General features: G+C 46.4%; 1 protein-coding gene across 1 annotated transcript in view; it reads right to left on the reverse strand.

Moving 5' to 3' along the window:
- Nucleotides 1–7,816: 7,816 nt before the first annotated feature.
- Gpt2 (glutamic--pyruvic transaminase 2) overlaps nucleotides 7,817–19,440 on the reverse strand; it is a 37,299-nt gene continuing 25,675 nt past the window's right edge. Inside the window, exons 7-11 of the mRNA XM_004873890.3 lie at nucleotides 18,095–18,231; nucleotides 14,572–14,746; nucleotides 12,917–13,072; nucleotides 11,588–11,700; nucleotides 7,817–10,204 (exon numbers count right to left, since the gene is read on the reverse strand). Of these exons, the coding sequence (XP_004873947.1) occupies nucleotides 10,114–10,204; nucleotides 11,588–11,700; nucleotides 12,917–13,072; nucleotides 14,572–14,746; nucleotides 18,095–18,231 (672 nt within the window). The 3' untranslated portion in view covers nucleotides 7,817–10,113. The remainder of the gene's footprint in view (nucleotides 10,205–11,587; nucleotides 11,701–12,916; nucleotides 13,073–14,571; nucleotides 14,747–18,094; nucleotides 18,232–19,440) is intronic.

A 19,440-nucleotide genomic window follows, 5' to 3' on the forward strand; every position in this document is an offset into this window, starting at 1 on the left:
CAAGCACAAGGACCCCAGTTCGATCCCCAGTACCAAAAAAAAAAAAAACTAAACTAAAAACTTGGGAAATATATATGAAATAATAGTTTTCAGACATTATTCAGCAAGCAACACAACACAGTGTTCTCTGAGAGATAAGGAGCTAATGAAATGAGCCTTAGGACCACCCCAGCTTTCTGCCTGGGGAGAGTTTACAGGACCCACAATAGCAGAAAATCCTAAAACGACTTCTTATAAAAGGCTTTTAAAGATATATATTTCTTTTGGGTAGATACCTAGCTCACAATGGAATTCCTGGGTCATAGAGTAGACATGTTTTTTACCCCAACGTATGTTTAACCTTGTAAAAAGCCACCAGTTTTCCAAAGTGATTGCATTATTTTTTCATTCTTATCATTAAGATTTTGATTATATCATCAATGTTTTTTATTTCAATCATCCAGTGGTATCTTTGTGGTTTCGTTGTTGTGGTAGTGGTGGTGGTGGTGGTAGTAACAGGAATCAAACCAGGGCCTCACATATGGTCTGCCACTGAGCTATACTCCCAGCCCTTTCTATTTATTTATTTATTATTTTTTGAGACAGCGTCTCTCTATGTAGGCCAGGCTGGCCTCAAACTCACAGCAATCCTTGCACTTGCCACTATGCCTGGCCCTTTTTTATTTTTTGACACACATCTTCCTAAGTTGCCCCTGCTATACTCAAATTTAGATCCTTGGTCTCCAAAGTAGATGGGATCACAGGCATGTGCTTCCTTGGCCAGCTCTCTAATATTCTTTTCTTTTTTTAATGGTTTACTGTTTTTAAAATTAATTTTATGGGTACACTTTTGATATACATAATGATTACATTCATCATAGGGAGTTTGTACCTGAACATAATATATCTTAATTCTTCCTTTTCCCCCCATTCCCCTCCCCTCCCTCAACCCTTCCTAATGTTTTTATTTTTTATTTTATTTTATTTTTTTGGTATTGGGGATCGAACTCAGGACTTGCACTTGCGAGGCAGGCGGGAGAACCACTGAACTAAACCCCCGGCCCACTAATGTTTTTAATTTGCTTTTCTTTCAATGACTGATGATGTTGAGCATTTTTCCATATGCTTATTATATACCTTTTTTTTTTGTAAAGTGCCCATTCATATCTTTCCTCTATTTTTAGAAATTGGATTGTCTTTTGTGTTAGTTACTTTTCTCTTGTTGCTGAGACAAAATACTTGACATCCAAAGTTAAAGAGGGAAAGGTTTATTTGTCTTACATTCTATAGAGGTTTTAGTCCATAATCAGCAGGCTCCAAGGCAGGCTCGCAGAGAGGCAACAGTTCAAGGCAGCGGAACACAGCAAAAGCAACAAGGGACTTTAACAGTGACTTTCTACTCCTTTTATCTTATTCAGAACACCAGGATTATGGCAGTGCCAAACCAATCACTTATGTGTAATGGTTTAGTAATCACATGCCCTTAATCCCAGCATCACACACTCTAGATTCACCCACCTATGACTGCATGAGGCTGTGGGGGGACATCTAGACCCAAACTATAACATATTTGTTATTGAAGTGTTGAAGAGATTATATCTATCTGTATTTGATATAAATATTGTATCAAATTCATGCTCTGTGGCTTGTCTTTTTTATTTTCTTGATGTCCATTGATAAGCAGAAATTCTTAATTTTGTATATGTGCTGCTGGAGCAAGCACAGAAATTCTTAATTTTGATGAAGATTAGTTTATCATTTTTTTTCTTGTATTACTTGTGTCTTTTTTATCCTAAGAAAAATTTACTTACCTCAAAGTTGTAAGGATCTTTTATATTTTCTTCTAGAACCTTTATAGTTTTAGCTCTTAAATTTTAGATCTGTAGTCTAAAATTTTACATTTCTTATTAGACACTGAGGTTCATTTCTCCCCCATGTAGATATCTGGGTGTTACAGCACCATTTTTTTTTTTTTTTGGTACTGGGGATCGAACTTTGGTCCTTGTGCTTGCATGGCAGGCGGCGGAACCACAGAGCTAAATCCCCAGCCCACAGCATCATTTATTAAAAGATTCTCCTTTTCCACTACATTATTTCAGCATACTTGTCAAAAACTATTTTGTCAGTGCAAGACCTCAAAGATCTAGCTGGGCATGGTAGTGCACACGTGTAATCCCAGCACCAAGGAGGCTGAGACAGAAGGATTGTGAGTTTGAGGCCAGACTAGGCTACATAGGAGACTGTCTCAGAAAACAAAAAACCACACACACACACACATCAAAGATATGTGTGCATGCATACATACACTATGGTCTCTATTCTGTTTCTCTTTTTCTTTTTCTCTTGAGATAGGGTCTCACTATGTAGTTCTGAGAGAGGACACCACCCCTCCATATGGAATTGGGCAGCTATGAGTTAAATGTGTTATTAGGCAACTACAGATTAACTAGGTAACTATGCTCTTTGTAGAATGTACCTGAACAGCATGACAACTCTGTAATCTGTCACCAAAGGAGACTCAGAAAGTCCTGCCAGACTCTTTTCTACCCCCTCTCCACTGCCCTGCTTTGTGTAAATCCTCCTTGCTATGTTCCCAGGGAAACATCGTGGAATTAAGCTTCCCAGATGTAAAAAGAGGTGTATAAGGAAGCACAAATTTCTGTTTGGGGCTCTCGAGACTAACAAGAGTCACTCGCTGAGCCACCAGTATCATTAAAATCAGCTTTTGCTCCTATCTTTGTGTTAAAGAGTTATCCGTGCCAGGGTCCTCACTGTTTCCTGTTTCAGTTCAGATTATCCTTGAGCTCACTATGTAACCCAGGCTGGCCTGGAAGTCTCCACAATTCTCCTGCCTCAGGCTCTCGGAGTGCTGGAATTGTAGGTGTGTGCCATCACAACTGGCTCTTCTGTTTGTTTTTTTTTGTTATTGCCGATGTTTTTTGTTTTTTGCTCTTCTGTTTCTTTGTTGTCCTTTCATCAATACCAGATCATCTTGATTTCTGTAGGTTTTTTTTTTTCTCTTCTCAGTACTGGGGATTGAACCCAGAGCCTTCATACTGAGACTTTCCCAACTTGCTCCCCTTTAAAAATTTTATATTTTAAGACAGGGTATTGTTAAGTCACTAAATTGCTCAGGCTGGCTCTGAACTTGTGATCCGCCTGCCTCAGTCTCCTAGAGGGCTGGGATTATAGGCATGCACCACTGTGCCTGGCAGCTTACTGTGTTTGTAGAGTAGGCACGTGTGTGTTAAACCCTGATGCTGCCTAAGTGCTCTCTCATCCTCTTACCAACAGCAGGGGGCGTCATCCACCCTCCAAATCGCAGGCCTGCACTGGGCTCACCCGCAGTCCCATTGCTTAGCAAGCGTCTGGCACATGGCTGCTCTTCCTGTGTTTGCTGAGTGAATGACAGATCTGAATGTTGGCAACACTTATGAAGATGCCTTATGTATTAGCTTTTTGTTGCTTTAAAAAAATATCTGAGATAATCAACTTATAAAAAGAAAGGGCTTCTTTTGGCTCAGAGTTTTGGAGTTCTAGTCCTGGCCCAGGCCCTTCTGTCTGGGGCCTGGAAGGCAGCACATCCTGCAGGTATGTAGGGTGAAAACCGTTCACCTCATGGTTGGGAAGAAACAGAGCAAGGAGACGGCTGGTGTCCCATGAGGGACCTAGGGAGTCCCACGAAGCCCCCCTACTTTGAAAGATTCCCCTACCGCCCAAGAGCACCACCCTGGGGACCCAGTCTTTAACTTATGGTCCTTGGGGATATTCAGGATCCAAACTGTAGTACCTTACAAAGGGGAATCTTATGATGGTAACAAAGATGGGACAACTAAACTAAACTCTAGGCAAATGTTTCTAAAATCCCAAAAGATCTTGTCACTCAGAGTAGGGTGTGATAATAACAACAAAATAATAGCTAAATCCTGTACAGTGTTTACTGAGGGCAAGAGTGGGTCCAGTCTGCACCCCATAGCTAAGATACCACCTCTTGTGGCCATGGCCCGAGCAGCAGATAGAGGAAAAGACAAGAAAGGGAGCACAGGGCAGACTTCTCTTAAGGAAAGTTCCTAGCAGCTGCCACATGACACTCTGATCTATGTCTCCTTAGGTGCATGGCCACACATAGCTGCATGGCAAGATGGAAGTGTAGACTTTATATACCAAGTTCTTCTGCGCTTCTAAGTTTGGCTTTCTGTCGTGTATGAGCAGAAGAATCAACTTATATGTCCTGTTTCCTCAAGTGGGGTCTTGACAAGCAGTATTTATTGTGGAGACACCTGGGTGTGGTGACACATGCCTGCAATCCTAGAAGCTGAAGCAGGAGAATCACAAGTTCAAAGCTAGTCTGTGCAACTGAGACCCTGTCTCAAAATAAAACATTTAAAAAAGGGGCCTGGGATATAGCTCAGTGGTAGAATGCCCTAGGTTCAATCTCGAGTATTGCGGGAAGGAAGGAAGGAAGGAAGGAAAGAAGGAAGGAGAAAGGAAAGGAAAGGAGGGATGGAGGAAGGAAGGGAGATTAGGGGTATTTTATTTTAAAGTTTTAATTTAGAAATGACAAACAGCAGCCAATCTTACCCATAACAGACTAAAAGCTCACAAAGATCTTTTGGGGAAGATTTGACCCCATGTAAATACTAAGGAGTGCAAGTGATTCCTGTATCTAATGGTGCCAACCCCTCAAGATGGATCTTTACCAAAACCAAATGTCTACACTACCAGATTAGGAAGTAGGTCCAGCTCAGGAGACAGTTTTCTCTTTTTTGGGGGGCAGGGTAGAGACCAGGCCTCACTATATAATTCAGGCTGGCTTTGAACTCACTATGTAGCCTAGGCTGGCATTACAATCATGGTGATCCTCCTGCCTTAGCCTCCTGAGCACTGGGATTACAGTTGCCACCACACCCGGCCTAAGACACACTTTGTACAATGATAGTATAACTAGACCAATAAACTTCATATTTCAGAAGCACTGACAAGAAAATGACCTGTGTACTCTGGTTAGCAGAATATGTTCAAACGTATTGAAAGTGCACTGGGGATTTAGCTCAGTGGCGCTGTGCCTGCCTTGCAAGTGCAAGGTCCTGAGTTTGATTCCCCGGTACTGCAAAAAAAAAAAAATGAAAGTGTTGGAAATTGTCATCACTGCCTCTAAATGTCATTTCCACAATGAGTCTGGGATGCGAAGGGCATATTTTTTCTTCAATTCAACATTAATAAGATAGTCAAGGAACATGTTCAAGTATAGCTACTTGCTAGGAATTATTGTAAGTCACACACACCGCACACACTCACACAAACACATTTAAAGCTCACACTTGTTCTATTACCCCATGAGTAGGTATTTTTTTGTTTGTTTGTTTTTTGGTACCGGGGATCAAACTCAGGACCTTGCACTTGTGAGGCAGGCAGCGGAATCCATGAGTAGGTATTAACAACTCCATTTTACAGACAATAACAGTGATCCAGCAGCTCTCCTAAGTACTATGGCCAAGCTGCTTGCCACGGCCTGCCCCACCCTGGACACTGCCTCGGGTTGAGCCCCTTTGCCATCTTGCAGTGGGACTTTAGCAAAAGCATGCTCAGTGCCTTGGAAAAGTTTTGGGGAAACACTCACTCCTCCAGAGGCTCCAAGCAACCCTAAGTACAAACAGGGAGAAATACTCTATTTATGTAAGAATACTCTTCATGTGGCATGGTTTTTTTTTGGTACCAGGGATCGAACTCAGGTCCTTGTGCTTTCGAGGCAGGTGGCGGAGCCACCGAGATAAATCCCTGGCCCATGTGGTATCGTTTTTAAGAATCAAGAACTGGCCACACCCTAAATGCTTAAATGTGCCAGTAGCTAAATAAGGGTCACCTATAGAATTGATGAACTAGTTCATGGGAATTGTCCATCAGGCATTTTTATTAACATGTTCTAATATTCAAGGGGGAGGTTAGTATCCAGAAACACACACACACACACACACACACACACACACACACACACAAACCAGGAAAAGGACAGTAAGAATATATTCCCAGAATTTGAAGAACTTGTTGCTTGATGAACTCTGGCTAGAGGATTACGGCAGATTTCCTATTTTTCCCCCTTGCCCTTTGTTTTCTAGCTTTTCCACATGAATGTGTTTACTTTGATAATCTGATTTTTTTCAGTTTAACACTTTTGTGTAATGTACCCTTTGGTGCTCTCTGATCTTGTTCTAAGCATCACTAGGATTCTGGATCCATTTTCTTTTTCTTTTTCTTGGTACCGGGAATCAAACTCAGGGCCTTGCACCCATTTTCTTTTTTTTTTTTAAGAGGTGGTTGATGGGCTGGGGATTTAGCTCCTTGGTGCCACCACCCATCTCACAAGTGCAAGGTCCTGAGTTTGATCCCCAGTACTGAAAAAAAAAAAAAAGAGGTGGTTGATATTTTTATTAGACTATGTGTGGATCCCCACCTCTACCCCACAGAGGATTGAATCGGCTCCTTGCACACGTGAGACAATGTCTCTACCACTGGACTCACTTAGAACTTTAGAAACAAACTTTAGAACAAACTTTAGAAAGTTTGAATTTTAGTACTGTATCTTCAAGAGGACTTCAAAGGATGCCCCAATAGTCACACTGGAAAAAAGGCAGATGAAATTGGGGAAGAGACAAGAAAGGTGGCATACTTCAGTGCAGCACATTGAACTGTCTGGTGTCTACTCCACCTCTAGGCCCCTTGAGGACAACCTTAGCTTTCCACGCCTCAAGGAAGCCCGTGGTTCCTTGTGGGACATCTACTGAAGATATTCTGAGTGTAGCTACAACACACTCTATGCTGAAATAATCTAGAATAACATTCTTTTCCCTGACAGATTTGCTGTACAATGCCAACTTTCCTTCCCAGACAAGGTCCGTGTTTCCCCATGGATTTGTGTGCAGTGAGGAAAGATGTAGAGCACCTGCTGTCCCCAATCCAGCTTGAGCACCACTCCCTTTCTAACCCTCTACTAGGTCCCATGGCAAATGAGATTTGTTGGTGCAGCTTCTCCTCCAACCCCCTTTTCTATAGGGAGCAGTTTCTCCTTCCTTTCAGGGTTACCCCTTCAATAGGACTGATCTCAGATCCTGCTCTGCATCTTTGTCTACACATCCGGTCAGCAAAGCTCTCCTTTATCCTGGCACAGGGACCAGAGCAGCCAGTCAGTCCTTCCTTGGGATCTTCCAGCGTGTGCTGGGCATGAGTGCATTTAACAGTGAACATCAGAGGTAAAGCCGTCTTTCCTCCCATAGACATAAGGCAACACATATCTTTTCTGCCTAAGCTACTTTGAGTAGATTCCTAACAGTTCCAAGTAAGATAGTCCTCATTTTTTTCCTTTGTGTATTTTCCATAATAAAAACAAAATTTAAGTTTGGTGGAAAACATTAAGCTAATCCCTCTACCTGCCCGTTCCTCTCCCCCAGTCCCTATGAAGACAGGCTTATTTCACTTCTACCAGAAAGCCAGTCTGTGTTCATATTAACAACCTATTTCAAAGAATCCATTAAGTTTTTCTTTCTTTTTAGGGTACCGGGGATCTAACTCAGGATCTTGTGCTTTCGAGGCAGGCGTGGCGTCACTGAGCTAAATCCCCAGCCCTAGTCCATGAAGTTTTTGCACCTCAGGTGACAATTCTCCCTCCATACAACAGCCCCCCCACCAATAGCTCAAGGTCCTTAGGGCCGAACCCTATGAAGACATGGAGTGTTCAGGAAGAAATGGTTGTTACTGTGCTATGAACATACATTACCAAGAATGATGGTGCAAAGCTGGGCCGCTCAGTTTTCATATTTAAACGAGGGTAATTAAACAGTCATCATTTGGGACACATATTTTATTGTTTAAAAATTTCCAGCAGAGCTATCATCCAGCTATACCTTTGTCAGGAGATGCCTGTGAGAACCCAGACTGGAGAACAGCCCAGGGCAGTTTGTGTTTGCTCTTCCTGAGCACCTAAGACATCAGAATGAAAATGAGCAGCGTGGCCTGAAGGTGTGTGGTGAGGGATTGACCAGGCAGTGAGGCACAGACTCCCTGGCACCACCCACATGTGAAGGCTAAACAGCAGAAAGCACACAAGTGTGGCCTTAAGGTGAGACACCCACAGGCAACTTTCTGTGGTGATGCTAGAAGAGGAAAGGCATTGTAACAGAATCTGCAGAAAATCAAATCTGTCATGATTGGCATTCCGACCTTAGGTTAACCTCCCAACTAGCTGACATTATTACTTTATTTTAAAAGCAAACCAAGTGTATATAGCATCTCTTAAAAAATCATGTAAACGTTGCAAAGTTTTTAGGGGTTATTTATAATCTGAAGAGGCTTATAAAAATTACTGGACTTGTTAAGACTATAAATACTAACCCTATTCCCTCATGAAAAAGCAATTGTTACAAAAATATAAAAAATATACTAGCTTGTACTATTTAACCTTCCCACCAGAAATCTCATGACTGTGGGACACATCCTGGTTTATATACCGTACAGAAAGCACAAGCACACGTCTTTCAATTTTGTAAGCAAGGAAAAGTTCCAAAACATTCTCTTTTGTTATTTGAGATTGTGGCTGCTTTTCTCACAGGGACAGTAATGCTAGTAAGGACAGTTTGAAGTTTGAGTGTGTTTCCCCGCACGGACCCAGAGTGGAAATCAGCACAGGAAGCTGCTTTCCAACGTCCCTCCTTTGTCTCTTCAGATTGCTCTCTAGCTCCTTCAGTTCCACTTTGGGAACTGCTGGGTCCCCAGATGCCTGAGCTGGTCACAGCTTCCTTCACTTCCCATTGGTGAAGGCAGACAATGAGGGGGTCCAGGCTACTGGTGATAAGGACAGAGTACAAGGCCTGCTGCTGCCTGCAACACTGGCTTCTGGGCCTGTGGCTGGGTGGCAGGTTTGCTTTTGCAGGGAAGCTGCATATTTGTGAACACTGTCCTCCTTCCTGGAGAAAATGACCATGGCCATCTCACATCGTGTACAGAGCCAGGAGGGGAGGCAGGAGCAAATACAAAGGGAGAACACTTTGCATGAAGTCAAAACACCAGTAAATGTTGAATCTGACTGCATTCACTCTTCCACTGGAGCCTGACTACCAGGAACTCTGATCAATTACCAGTTATGAAATGGATCAAATTCAGTTTGAAACATTTTATGAAACTACAGAGGCTAGGCTCTTAGTTGGTCAACTCCATAAGGATCCCCCCACAGCTGAGGGTGGTTTCAGTCTTGCTTCATCCCTGCGGCCACCAGCAAGGGGCAATGTAATGGCTCAGTCAAGTACTGGAGAGAAAACTCCCACTGGGTAACCAGGAGGATGATCCATAGGCCACCAGGCAGAACCCCTCCATATAACTGGGATATGGCTAGGCTGTAACCTGGGCCCCTGAAGTCCAAGGAGATCTCTCATACCAAGGCCTCAGCCTAAGCATGTTCAGGAGAACCCTGCATCTCTGAAGCTCTGCACGCATATCTGCCATGATGCTCAGAAGTGGAGACCGGGTTTGGCCTGCACCCTGGCTCACACTCAATCCTCCCTGTGGGACCTCTGACCTTGGCTGCAGCCCCTGGTGCCACTAGAACCTGACCTAGCATCCTGTCCTACCCAGGTGTCTCATCATTCTTGCCTGAGATGGGCTGCTCTTATCCAGGCCACAATGACGGACCCTTCCTGAGGCCCTATGGATTCCAGGCTCTACTGTTCGAAGGACTACGTTTTCACACCACTAAGGGTGAATTGTTACCAGTTCTCACTGTGGTTAAGTCACACATTTCCCAACACCTGCTTGTCTCTCCAGGTCTGAAACACCTCATCCAACACGGCCTGGTTGTTTAAAGCCCAAAGAGAACTTTTCAAAACTAGCAGCAGCAATAGACGATTCAGAGAACTCCAGCCACATCTGCTGAGCAATCCTCTCTACTTTGGTGCACTGCAAAACCAGGGCCTATGAAACATTGTGAATTCACATTTGCTCCCAACATCAAGGCACAAAGGAGTCTCCTGTGCAAAATGACATGACCATGAGCAGTGACCTCCCTGAGGCCCGAGGCAGTCAGTGGGGGATGCTGGGTGGTGTAAGGAGGGAACCCGAGGTGGGGGTATCCCTCGGCCTGCGGAGTCCTCAGGCGTACTTGTCCAGGAACTTTATGTGAAAGTCCTTCACCTTCTGGAGCACTGTCTTCAGCTTCTCCACTGGAGGGAGGATGGTCATTCTGTCAAGAAAGAGAGCAGCATCAATCTGGCTGCTCAAGAAAAGGGGAAGGAACAAACTTAGCTGCTCGTCTTGCTCTGCTAGAAATGGAGGTGCGGGAGAGGAGGACAGGCCTGTCTGTCCTGCCCCTCGGAAAAGTTTGAGACCCTGGACAGTGACTGGCACTTGCTAAAATACTTTCACTCCATTCATATATTCAGAGACTGAAACCACCCTCTGCTATGAGGGGATCATTTGAGATAGGGTTTTGCTGTTGCCCAAGCTGGGCATAAACCCCTGAGCTCTAGTGATCCTCCTGCTTCAGCCTCTGGAGTAGCTGGGACAACAGGTATGCACCACTGGTAATAGGTGGAAACAAAGGCAGAGACGGGCAGCATTTAGGCTCACTCAGACGTTTACCCATTACTGACGAAGGCCATATTTGGATTAATGCACAGAACTTTCTAGAGCATGACTACTGGTCTCTTCTACAACAAAGCAAGATTTTACTCCCGCCCGATGGGAGTTTGGTTTTTATTTTTTAATCTCTAGCCATCAGTCTCTAACAGTGAGACAGCCTCCATTCACAGCTCTCCTTCCGAAGACATTCATTCCCAAGTCACCATGGCTAAGCCAACCTCTCCCTCCAGCCCTGACAACCAGCTTTCTAACCCTTGAGGCAGCCTTCCTGAAGGAGGACACTGCTTTTTTGTGTCATTTTGGGGATGGAACCTAGGGCCTCACACTTGGAATGTGCTCTACACTGACCCCAACCCAGCACCATGTTGGAGTGGGCCTGGGTCAGAGGCGATCCTGACTGAGGTAAGCAGACCAAGCAGATGTGTTGCATGCCTCTGGAGGGCCCCACTCACAACCTAGGTGAAGACATCTGGGAGCTTTATGCGTGGGGAAGATGCTATTCTGGACACATTAGGTCTTTGTGGGTAACCCTGGCTGAGCCATGCAGCCCTGGGAATCATATTCCACCCTTGAGGGTTGGCCAGGGTGAGCTTGGGAAAAGGATCTTGGGAAGAGTAGCTGATTCCATTGTATAACTTCGGAGACTCCTAACAGGCCAGAGTCCATGGTGCAACTACCAAGTGCCTGCTGTGTGCTCTTATCATGAAGTTTAAAGGAGACAGAAAATAAGTAAACACATTCCTGGGGACATCACATCTGTGATGTGATAGATGAAGGCAACAGAAGCAAAAGACAGGATAGCTGAGGAAGACCTCCCAGAGGAGACTCCTTTGGCACCCACAGGAACAAGGACAGTAGGACAGCACAAGGGTGAGCCGTACTTGGAAGGACAGAGGCTTCTCTCCTCTTAGTTCTGCAGCCAGCCTATGCTCCAGTCAGGCTGGACAAACCATAAGCAGGTCCCTGGTTGGAGAGGGCATCGTACCTGAAGTGGTAAGTGCCTTCCCTCTGCCCAAAGCCACTGCCAGGCACAACGCAGATGCCGGTCTCCTCCAGGAGCTTCATGCAGTAAAACATGTCTGGAGCCATTTTATGGGCCTGCAGGAGCAGAGCAGAACTTAAGATTCATTCCTAGCTTCACAATGTACAAACACACCACTAAAAACTCAACGCCAAACATAACCTGAAAGGCAGGTTATTCTTCTTGTAGCAGGACCCCTCTACCCTCCCCTGCCAGATGCCCAAGGCAGGATGCTGCCGGTAGTAGCTGGCTCAAAAACCAGACACTGAAGGTTCCTTCAGGCCATCCAGGGGTGGCGATGCTGCTGCTCCCCACTGGGCAGTGCCAGCCAGTTTCAGTACCCCATTCCCAGTGGCTGCTTGGTGAGCACTGTCGGTGGCCTTCTAGGAGCTGAGCTAGGGCCGGGGTTTTAGCTCAGTGGTTTCACCGCCAGCTGTGCAAGCACAAGGACCTGAGTTCGATCCCCGGTACCAAAAAAAAGTTGATGATGATAGGAACTAAGCTACATGATGCTCTGAAAACAAGGCCTGGGGTCTGCATTCAGTGGGCTTTCAGGGGACAAGTGTTTCTGGGGCCACTGATGATAGTGTTTCTCACACACTGGTTTGCACATCACCAGGGAGCCTGTTAAATACAGATGCTCAGGCTGCAACGGCAGGGATTCAGATTCCGAATGTCTAGGATAGCTCTGAACATTTAACAAGGTATTCAGGAGGTTCTGGGTGGGTGCAGATAACACTTTCAGAAATGCTGCTCTGCCCTTGATCCTCAAAGTGGGGTCTGCAGCACCACCTGAGAATTTGGAAATGGAGAATCTTGAGCCCCTCGACGCTCAGTGAGCCAGAATTGTCATTTAACAAGACTCTAGGTGATTAGTGTACATGATCAAGTCTGGGAAGCAGTGGGACATCACATGGAACATCCCCCCTGGGGCCGGGGGGTTAACAGAGCCCAGACCGGCCATCTCCTCCAGGGGTGGCTCCACGTCTGCACCACTGCCAACACACCACCGGGGCTGGGCCTCTGAGGACCTGTCATCCTTCTTTCTTTTTTTCTTTTTCGGTACCAGGGATCGAACTCGGGTCCTTGCGCTTGCGCAGCAGGCGGCGAAACCACTGAGCTAAATCCCTGGCCCCATCTTTCTTTCACAGTAAGCAGTGTCTGGCTAAGAGGTTCACAGAGCTTAAAGCCCTGACAACCAGAGCCTCTGCTCCCCATGGCAAGGGCCAGCCCCCTGACCCAGTTGTCTCAAGGGAATCCTGGGAGAGGAATCTAGCCTGGCCGCACCCAGACCTGAGCTGCTTCCACAGCCTTGGTGGGAATGAAGATCCGAGGAAAGGCATACATGGCGCCCTGCAAGGGGTTGCAGTGAATTCCTGGGACTTCGTTAAACAGGTTTTCTGTCAGCTTTGCTTTTGTGGCCAGGTTACCCAGGACGGACTCCTTCTCCTGAGAAAGACAAAGTATAGATAGGGGTCAGCGTTTCTGGATGAGGCCTGCCCCAGCCACAGGAGACCACTCCTTCCAAGCGTGCTAACTGACCAATTGACAAGGACAAGTTGCGTGTGTGTGAGCACAGCCGGTAGGTACAGACTCACAGCCCAAGACTGCTATGCACCCTGAGGCACATCAGTACACATAGGTGGCCTGTGTCATGAGCTCGATTCTTGTACCAGAATGTCATTTCACAAAGCAAAACAAATCATTCCTTGCACATTAGTCTGGATGGACGCGGCCCTGGGCAGAACACCCTAGGAATATTTTTAGCAGACATGAGCCCTAGGGGCCCTCTCCTCTCTCTCAGTCCCTGTGGTGTGCACTGGACACAGGGTCCGGTCAGAGCAACAGAGTCCCTGCTGGCGCAGAGCTAGACAGTGTCCAAAGCTGGAGCAGAGCCTCCCAGGACTTCAGTAAGTGCCGTCGGGAAAGGGGATAAGCGGTGCGTGTCTACAGAGGAGTGGGTAAACGATGATACAAGTTGGCCTTCTTTCCTGAAGGGACTTCTGACCACAGCACGATGAACCTGGAGGAAGCTGCTGAGTGAAATAAACCAGTCATATAGAACAACCAGCGCCAATTCCACCCCTATGTGGTATCTAAAGTACGTGAATTCACAGAAACAGAAAGTAGGGGCTGGGAGAAGGGCAGAGTAGGGAGTTGTCATTTGATAGGATGAAGTTTCAGTTTGAGATGGATGCTGGAAATGGTTGTACAACAAAGTGAACTACATACTGCCAAGGGTAGTCCAAGTTTACCCTTGGACTTAGCAATGGTGAATTTTTTGGTATGTATACTTTACTACAATTTAAAAAAAGAAAGAAGACCCTGGACCAGTAGGTTACATAGTTCTTTTTTTTTTTTTTTTTTTTTTAAGACAGTCTCACTATGTTGCCTAGACTGGTCCTGAGCTTAACTCAAGTGGTCCTCCTGCCTCGGCATCCTGCAGAGCTGCAGCTACAGGTGCATAGCATAATACCTAGCTCCCTAAGTCCTTTTTTGTTTAAACTAGGCAGCACTGGGTTTCTGTCACATAACTGATAGGGTCGCGAATGGATCATGTTGAGCCAGGAAGATACATGGTTAGGCCAGAGTTACAACCCATGCTATGCCTCACCTCCTTCCCCTTTCTTTTAGTGTAATGATAGGGCACAAGGCCCTCTGCCTGGGTATCTCGAGGAAGAAAGGTCCACCCCCCACATGCAGTCACAGTCCTCCCACTCCAAAACCTATCTTGCCGCATCCTCTGACATCACCAACTAGTGAGGGTGTTTTAGGCACCAAGAGGACCCTGAGCACCCCCTGGAGGACAGACAGGCACATGGACCACCCACACACATACACCCATGAGAGTACGTGGCCATGTGGAGACAGGTCCACCATCAGCCATGACAGGAATTCACCTGTGACCTTACAGCAGCAGTGATGTAGATGGGTCACAACGGACTCACCTTGTGGAACTGCTCGAAGGACTCCTCCCCTGCCACTGGAGGGTTCACGACGATGTCCATGGCGGCCTGTCCAGACACAGGCGGGCACAGACGCACTGAGAGCAGCTTCACCAGCTGGCCCTTGATCTCGGGGTGCAGGTTGATCACCTCCATGTAGCCTCCACGGTAGCCACATCTGGAGGGTTGAGCAGACAGAGCACAGCCAGCAGTCAGAGAAAGACCTCACCAAGTGCATTTGGACACCCAGACTGTCACCATCCCCACCTCAACACCCAAAGTTTCTGCCACTGGAAGGTGAACAGAAGTGCCAATGTACCAACCCTACTTCCATACAAGCAGTGTGCGCTCCTCTTGCTCTGTCCCCACTTGCTGAGATACTGGAGCAGCAGCCCAGTACTGAAGATGGATATCACATGCTGAGAAGGCAGATACGCCAGATCCCTGTCCTTGCCTGACCCTGTGGAGCATAGCCTACCTTGGCCTTCCTCCTACCTTTAGACCATTATGTCAGAGACACACTTCTATCTTGTGCAAGCCACTGTATTTTGGGGTGTTCTGTTATAGCAATTTAGCCTGAAACCTAATCACTAGTACCTATTCAAAAGACGGGTGCAGCACCCAGCCCTGGCATACCCCTGGTACAAGCTCCAGGAGTAGGCACATGATTCATTGGTGCTAATGAGCATCTTTTTCTGGAATAATTTTTGGTGCCTGAAAACAAAGTGAATCCAAAAGAGAGCAAAGCTGAAAATGAGAAAACAAGACAAAGCAAGAAACCAGAGACAGTCCCACTGACATCTTTTGTTTGTTTTTGAGTTTTGGTGCTGGTGATTGACGCCAGGGTTTTGCACATGCTAAGTATACATTCTACCACTGAGCCACACACCTCCAGTATCCCCATAGCCATCTTTAACCCTTTTGATTAAAGTCTACCCTTGGATTTAAAAAAAAAAAATGCCTTGTTAGTGTAAGTCAGTTCAAATTGACCTCTGTAATCTGCAGCCAAACATCCTGACTGATGCAGGGTTAAATCACAAGAAAATGAACTGACATAAAATGAGTTTTAAAAAATCTTTCTTAACCCAATCAGCAATATCAGGCATGTTTTCTTACCCTGCCTCCTTCTCTGGTTTGGTCCTGCCAGTGTTTGGACTAAGGACAGAAACACAGGCGTCCTGAGGCAGGGTCATGGTTTCCTTTTGCTATGCATCCCATGCCCCAAATTCAGAGCAACTGACAAGATGAGATGTGCTTCTGGGATCATGCAGCTGAACTGAATTGGCAAAGACAGATTCCAATCTGATCCCTGGACTTGACCTTCCAAGGTAGGGAAATAAACTGGCATTTTGGAAAAGTTTTCCACAACAAGTGTTGAAAGGAAGAATGTTCTATCACAGTGATGGCGAGCCTTTTAGAGATCAGTGCCCAAATTGGAACCCAAAACTCACTTATTTATTGAAAAGTGCCAACACTGCAACTAAACCTGAATGCTTGGCTGCTGGGGCAATGCTGGGGCAAATTGGTTCGCATGCTGAAAAGAGCAGGCTCTGTATGCATGCTGTGGTATGTGTGCCATAGGTTTGCCACTGCTGTACTTAATCCTCTGCTGATGAGCAGAAATCAAATTGCACAAAGCCTCTAATCCTAGGTAACTCAGATCTGAGAACAATGGGGCATAACTCAGAGCACCAGAACCCAAAGGACTGTCTGTTTAAAAGTAATTGATAACAAGAGATGGAGAGATGGAGAGAGATATGATAAACACACCTGCAACTGAAAAATGAACAGAAAACGGAATTCTTTAGAAAAAGATCTACACAGTACCTGAAAGTCTGGCAAGGAGCCAGCACTGTTACCTGAGTGGACCGGAAAGACAACCATAAAGCAACCCCTGTCCCATCAGACAAAGCCAACAACAGTCTGCTGAGCAGGTCAAAGGGAGCTCTCTTAACCTGGCTAAGATACTACTTCCAGCTTCACAGTTACAGTGGCCTCCAGCAGCCAAACAAGAACCTGTCCCATGCTGATGCCTAGCACTCACAGCACCCGCAACGGCAAACTCACCAGCACTCCTTCTCAGCCTGCCCTGCAGGTTCTTCCTCTCCTCTCAACCTGAGCAGGAGGTGCCAGGCCCAGCCCTGAGACCTCTGTTCTATACTCACTCTGTGTGAGATGTGCAGGCTAAGAACGCATATGGCGACAAATGTGAGCCCTAATGTCCAGACTCACACAGCCATCTCTATCTGGACATCAGTTAGGGATTTGCAAATTTGACACGTATAAAGCCAAACTCCCACTCCTGCCCTCCAAGTCTTCCCCAGCTTTTGAAGGCAATGCCATCCTTCCTGTTGTCTGAACAAAAGACTTGGGAGTCATGTTTGACTCTTCTTTCTCACACCTATCTTTTCCATCAGCAACTCCTGTGAACTCCACCCTCAAATACATTCCAGATCTTCTCCCATTTCTACCCTGGTCCACAATATCCTTCCTGGGGACTACAGCAGCCTCCTGACTTGAGCTCCCACTTCTGCCCTGCTCCCCACTATTCAGAAACCAGGGATCCAGTAAACACGTATCACTGGATGAGGTTGCACCTCTGTTCAAATCCTTCACTGGCTTCTTCAATGACTCCTGCAAGTCAAAGTCAAAGGTAATCAAGATGGCCCAGGTGATCTGGACCCCTATGAGTTTAGTCTCACCTTCTGTCACCTTCTTCCTCTTTAGTGTTTTCCAGCCCTCTTGCTGCTCTCCACCATGCCCTTTATACTGGCAGAGGTGACTCTGGGCCTTTCCACGAGCTGTTCCTTCTGCCTGGAATGCTCTCTCCCACATACCCTCCTCCCTCCTGTCCTGGGCATCCAAGCTCAAAAGCCAGCTTCCCAGAGGCTGCACTCTGTAAGGCTGTGATCCTAACCCACACTGTACTCCTACCTCATCCTTGGCCTTTCCCTCCACCTGTCACCCCATTTCACTCTTTTGGCTATTGTCTCCATCCTCACCAGAACACAAGCCCTGTGAAGGTAGGGACTACTGGTGTAGTTTGATTACTGTATCCTCAGAGCTTGGGTCAGTAAGTCCCAAACAAGCAAATACAGGGTCCAAGCTGAATTTATGGCCCTCAAGCTCATCTGGTGCTAAGGCACCTTGCACACAGACTCAGCCTGTTGGCCCTAATGGCATTTCTGCACTCTTCCTGCCCCCCTGGCACCTCAGATTTTAGTCAACGTTGGAGCAACAGTAACAGGGATGGCAGAAAATAGTCAGTGCTGGAAGCTGCTGTAGGATCCTGATTTCCTTTCTGTCATTTATCTAGTCTGGTTTCCTTCAGCTTAGCCTTATTTTATGTGACAGTTCTCCCTTCACTCGGCCTGCTTCCTCCTGATTCCTAGATCAGCAGCAGCAGTGGATAAGGGACACCTGGTTCTCCATCTGAGTGGGTGGACCGCACAGCAGAGGAGCAGGCAGGGAGGAGGTGGCAGCGCTGATCCCAGGGACAGTGGGAGGGAGGTAGAGGCCAACATACTCGCCCATGTAGCCCTTGGAGGTAGAGTGGAAGGAGGCAAGTTCCACATTGTTGGAATACTCAGGTCCCATCTCATAAAGCACCTTCTTAAAGGAGTGGAATCTGCAGTCTGGAGAGTACACGTTGTCCTGGTACACCTGCAGGGGAGGATTGACAGGGACAGTCACTCCAAGACCTTCTGAGAGGCTTGAGCCCAGGAAGGTGCTGCTGAGGGGGCAGAGCTAGAGGAGACATGGTACAGATGCTCAGGGTTCATCTCCATCAGGTCGGGTCTGAGGTCCTGTCCTGAACAGCCCAGCCAGCCCAGACTCCTGTGCACCTCCAGGGATGAGCTGGGACATGCTTGACAGAGCCCCTACAATGAGGAGGGAGAAAGGTCTCAGGCTGGACACCGAGCTCACTTGACAGCTGAGGAGCTCACTTGATTTTTCCCATACTCATCCCCACCCAGTCTTCAGGTTTCCTTTCTCCCTCATCAGGCCAGTGATTCTCATCTTCCCAACAAATTTTCCTCCTAAAACATAATGTTGATTCCCTTTAATCACATTAACAATGACAGCAGTTAATGCACCCATTCTCTGACTTCCCTATTTGCGGAGTTAACTCTGTTGCATTTCCTTTCCAACACTTATCCAGTTTTAAATTATTCTCTTTTTCTCTCTACTTTTCACTGCCAGAGAAACACCCATATCCATTTTGTTCCTCTGTGCCCTCAACGGTCTGGCATTCACAGCCCCAGAGCACCCTACTCTGCCCTTTGAGAATAACTTCTCACACCCATTTGGAAGATCAGAGCGGCTTTCTGGAGCCTAAGGGTCAGTCGGGCTCCATCTGCAACAAGCCAGGCATTGTCCTACTCGTCCTCTTCCTCCCAGACCCCAGGGTCAGGGGTGGTTATGGCACAAGTCACAAGGAAAACTATGGGTCTCTTTATTGCTCTTTCCTTTAGAAATGAAGATTTCAGGCTCATCTATTATTAATTATGGAACAAATTGGTGGGTAAGGTGTATGTATGTGTCGTGGTGGCTTGGGGATGCTATGGAGCAAAGAAATAAAAGTACAGTAGTGTGTCAGAAGCTACAACTAAGCAGAAACCATGCAGAAATGAAGATGAAAGTGGAATTTGATGAATCATCAATTTCTTCCTTGCAAAGCAGAAAAAGAATAGGCAGGCCTCAACCTCAGAAATGGGGTTCAGAAGGCAACAGATATGGGATCAGGATCCCTGTCTCATGGGCTATTAAATGAGACAGGAGATATAGATGTACAAGGCACAGAATTGCAGCTTTTTGAGGAGTGGACATCAGTTGTTTCTGTCATACTGGCATCCAGTCTCCCTTCTTAGG

The sequence above is a fragment of the Heterocephalus glaber genome, unplaced genomic scaffold (genome assembly GCF_053883595.1).
Source record: "Heterocephalus glaber isolate CG9 unplaced genomic scaffold, H.glaber_assembly_v1.0 deba00001707, whole genome shotgun sequence".
NCBI lineage: Eukaryota > Metazoa > Chordata > Mammalia > Rodentia > Bathyergidae > Heterocephalus > Heterocephalus glaber.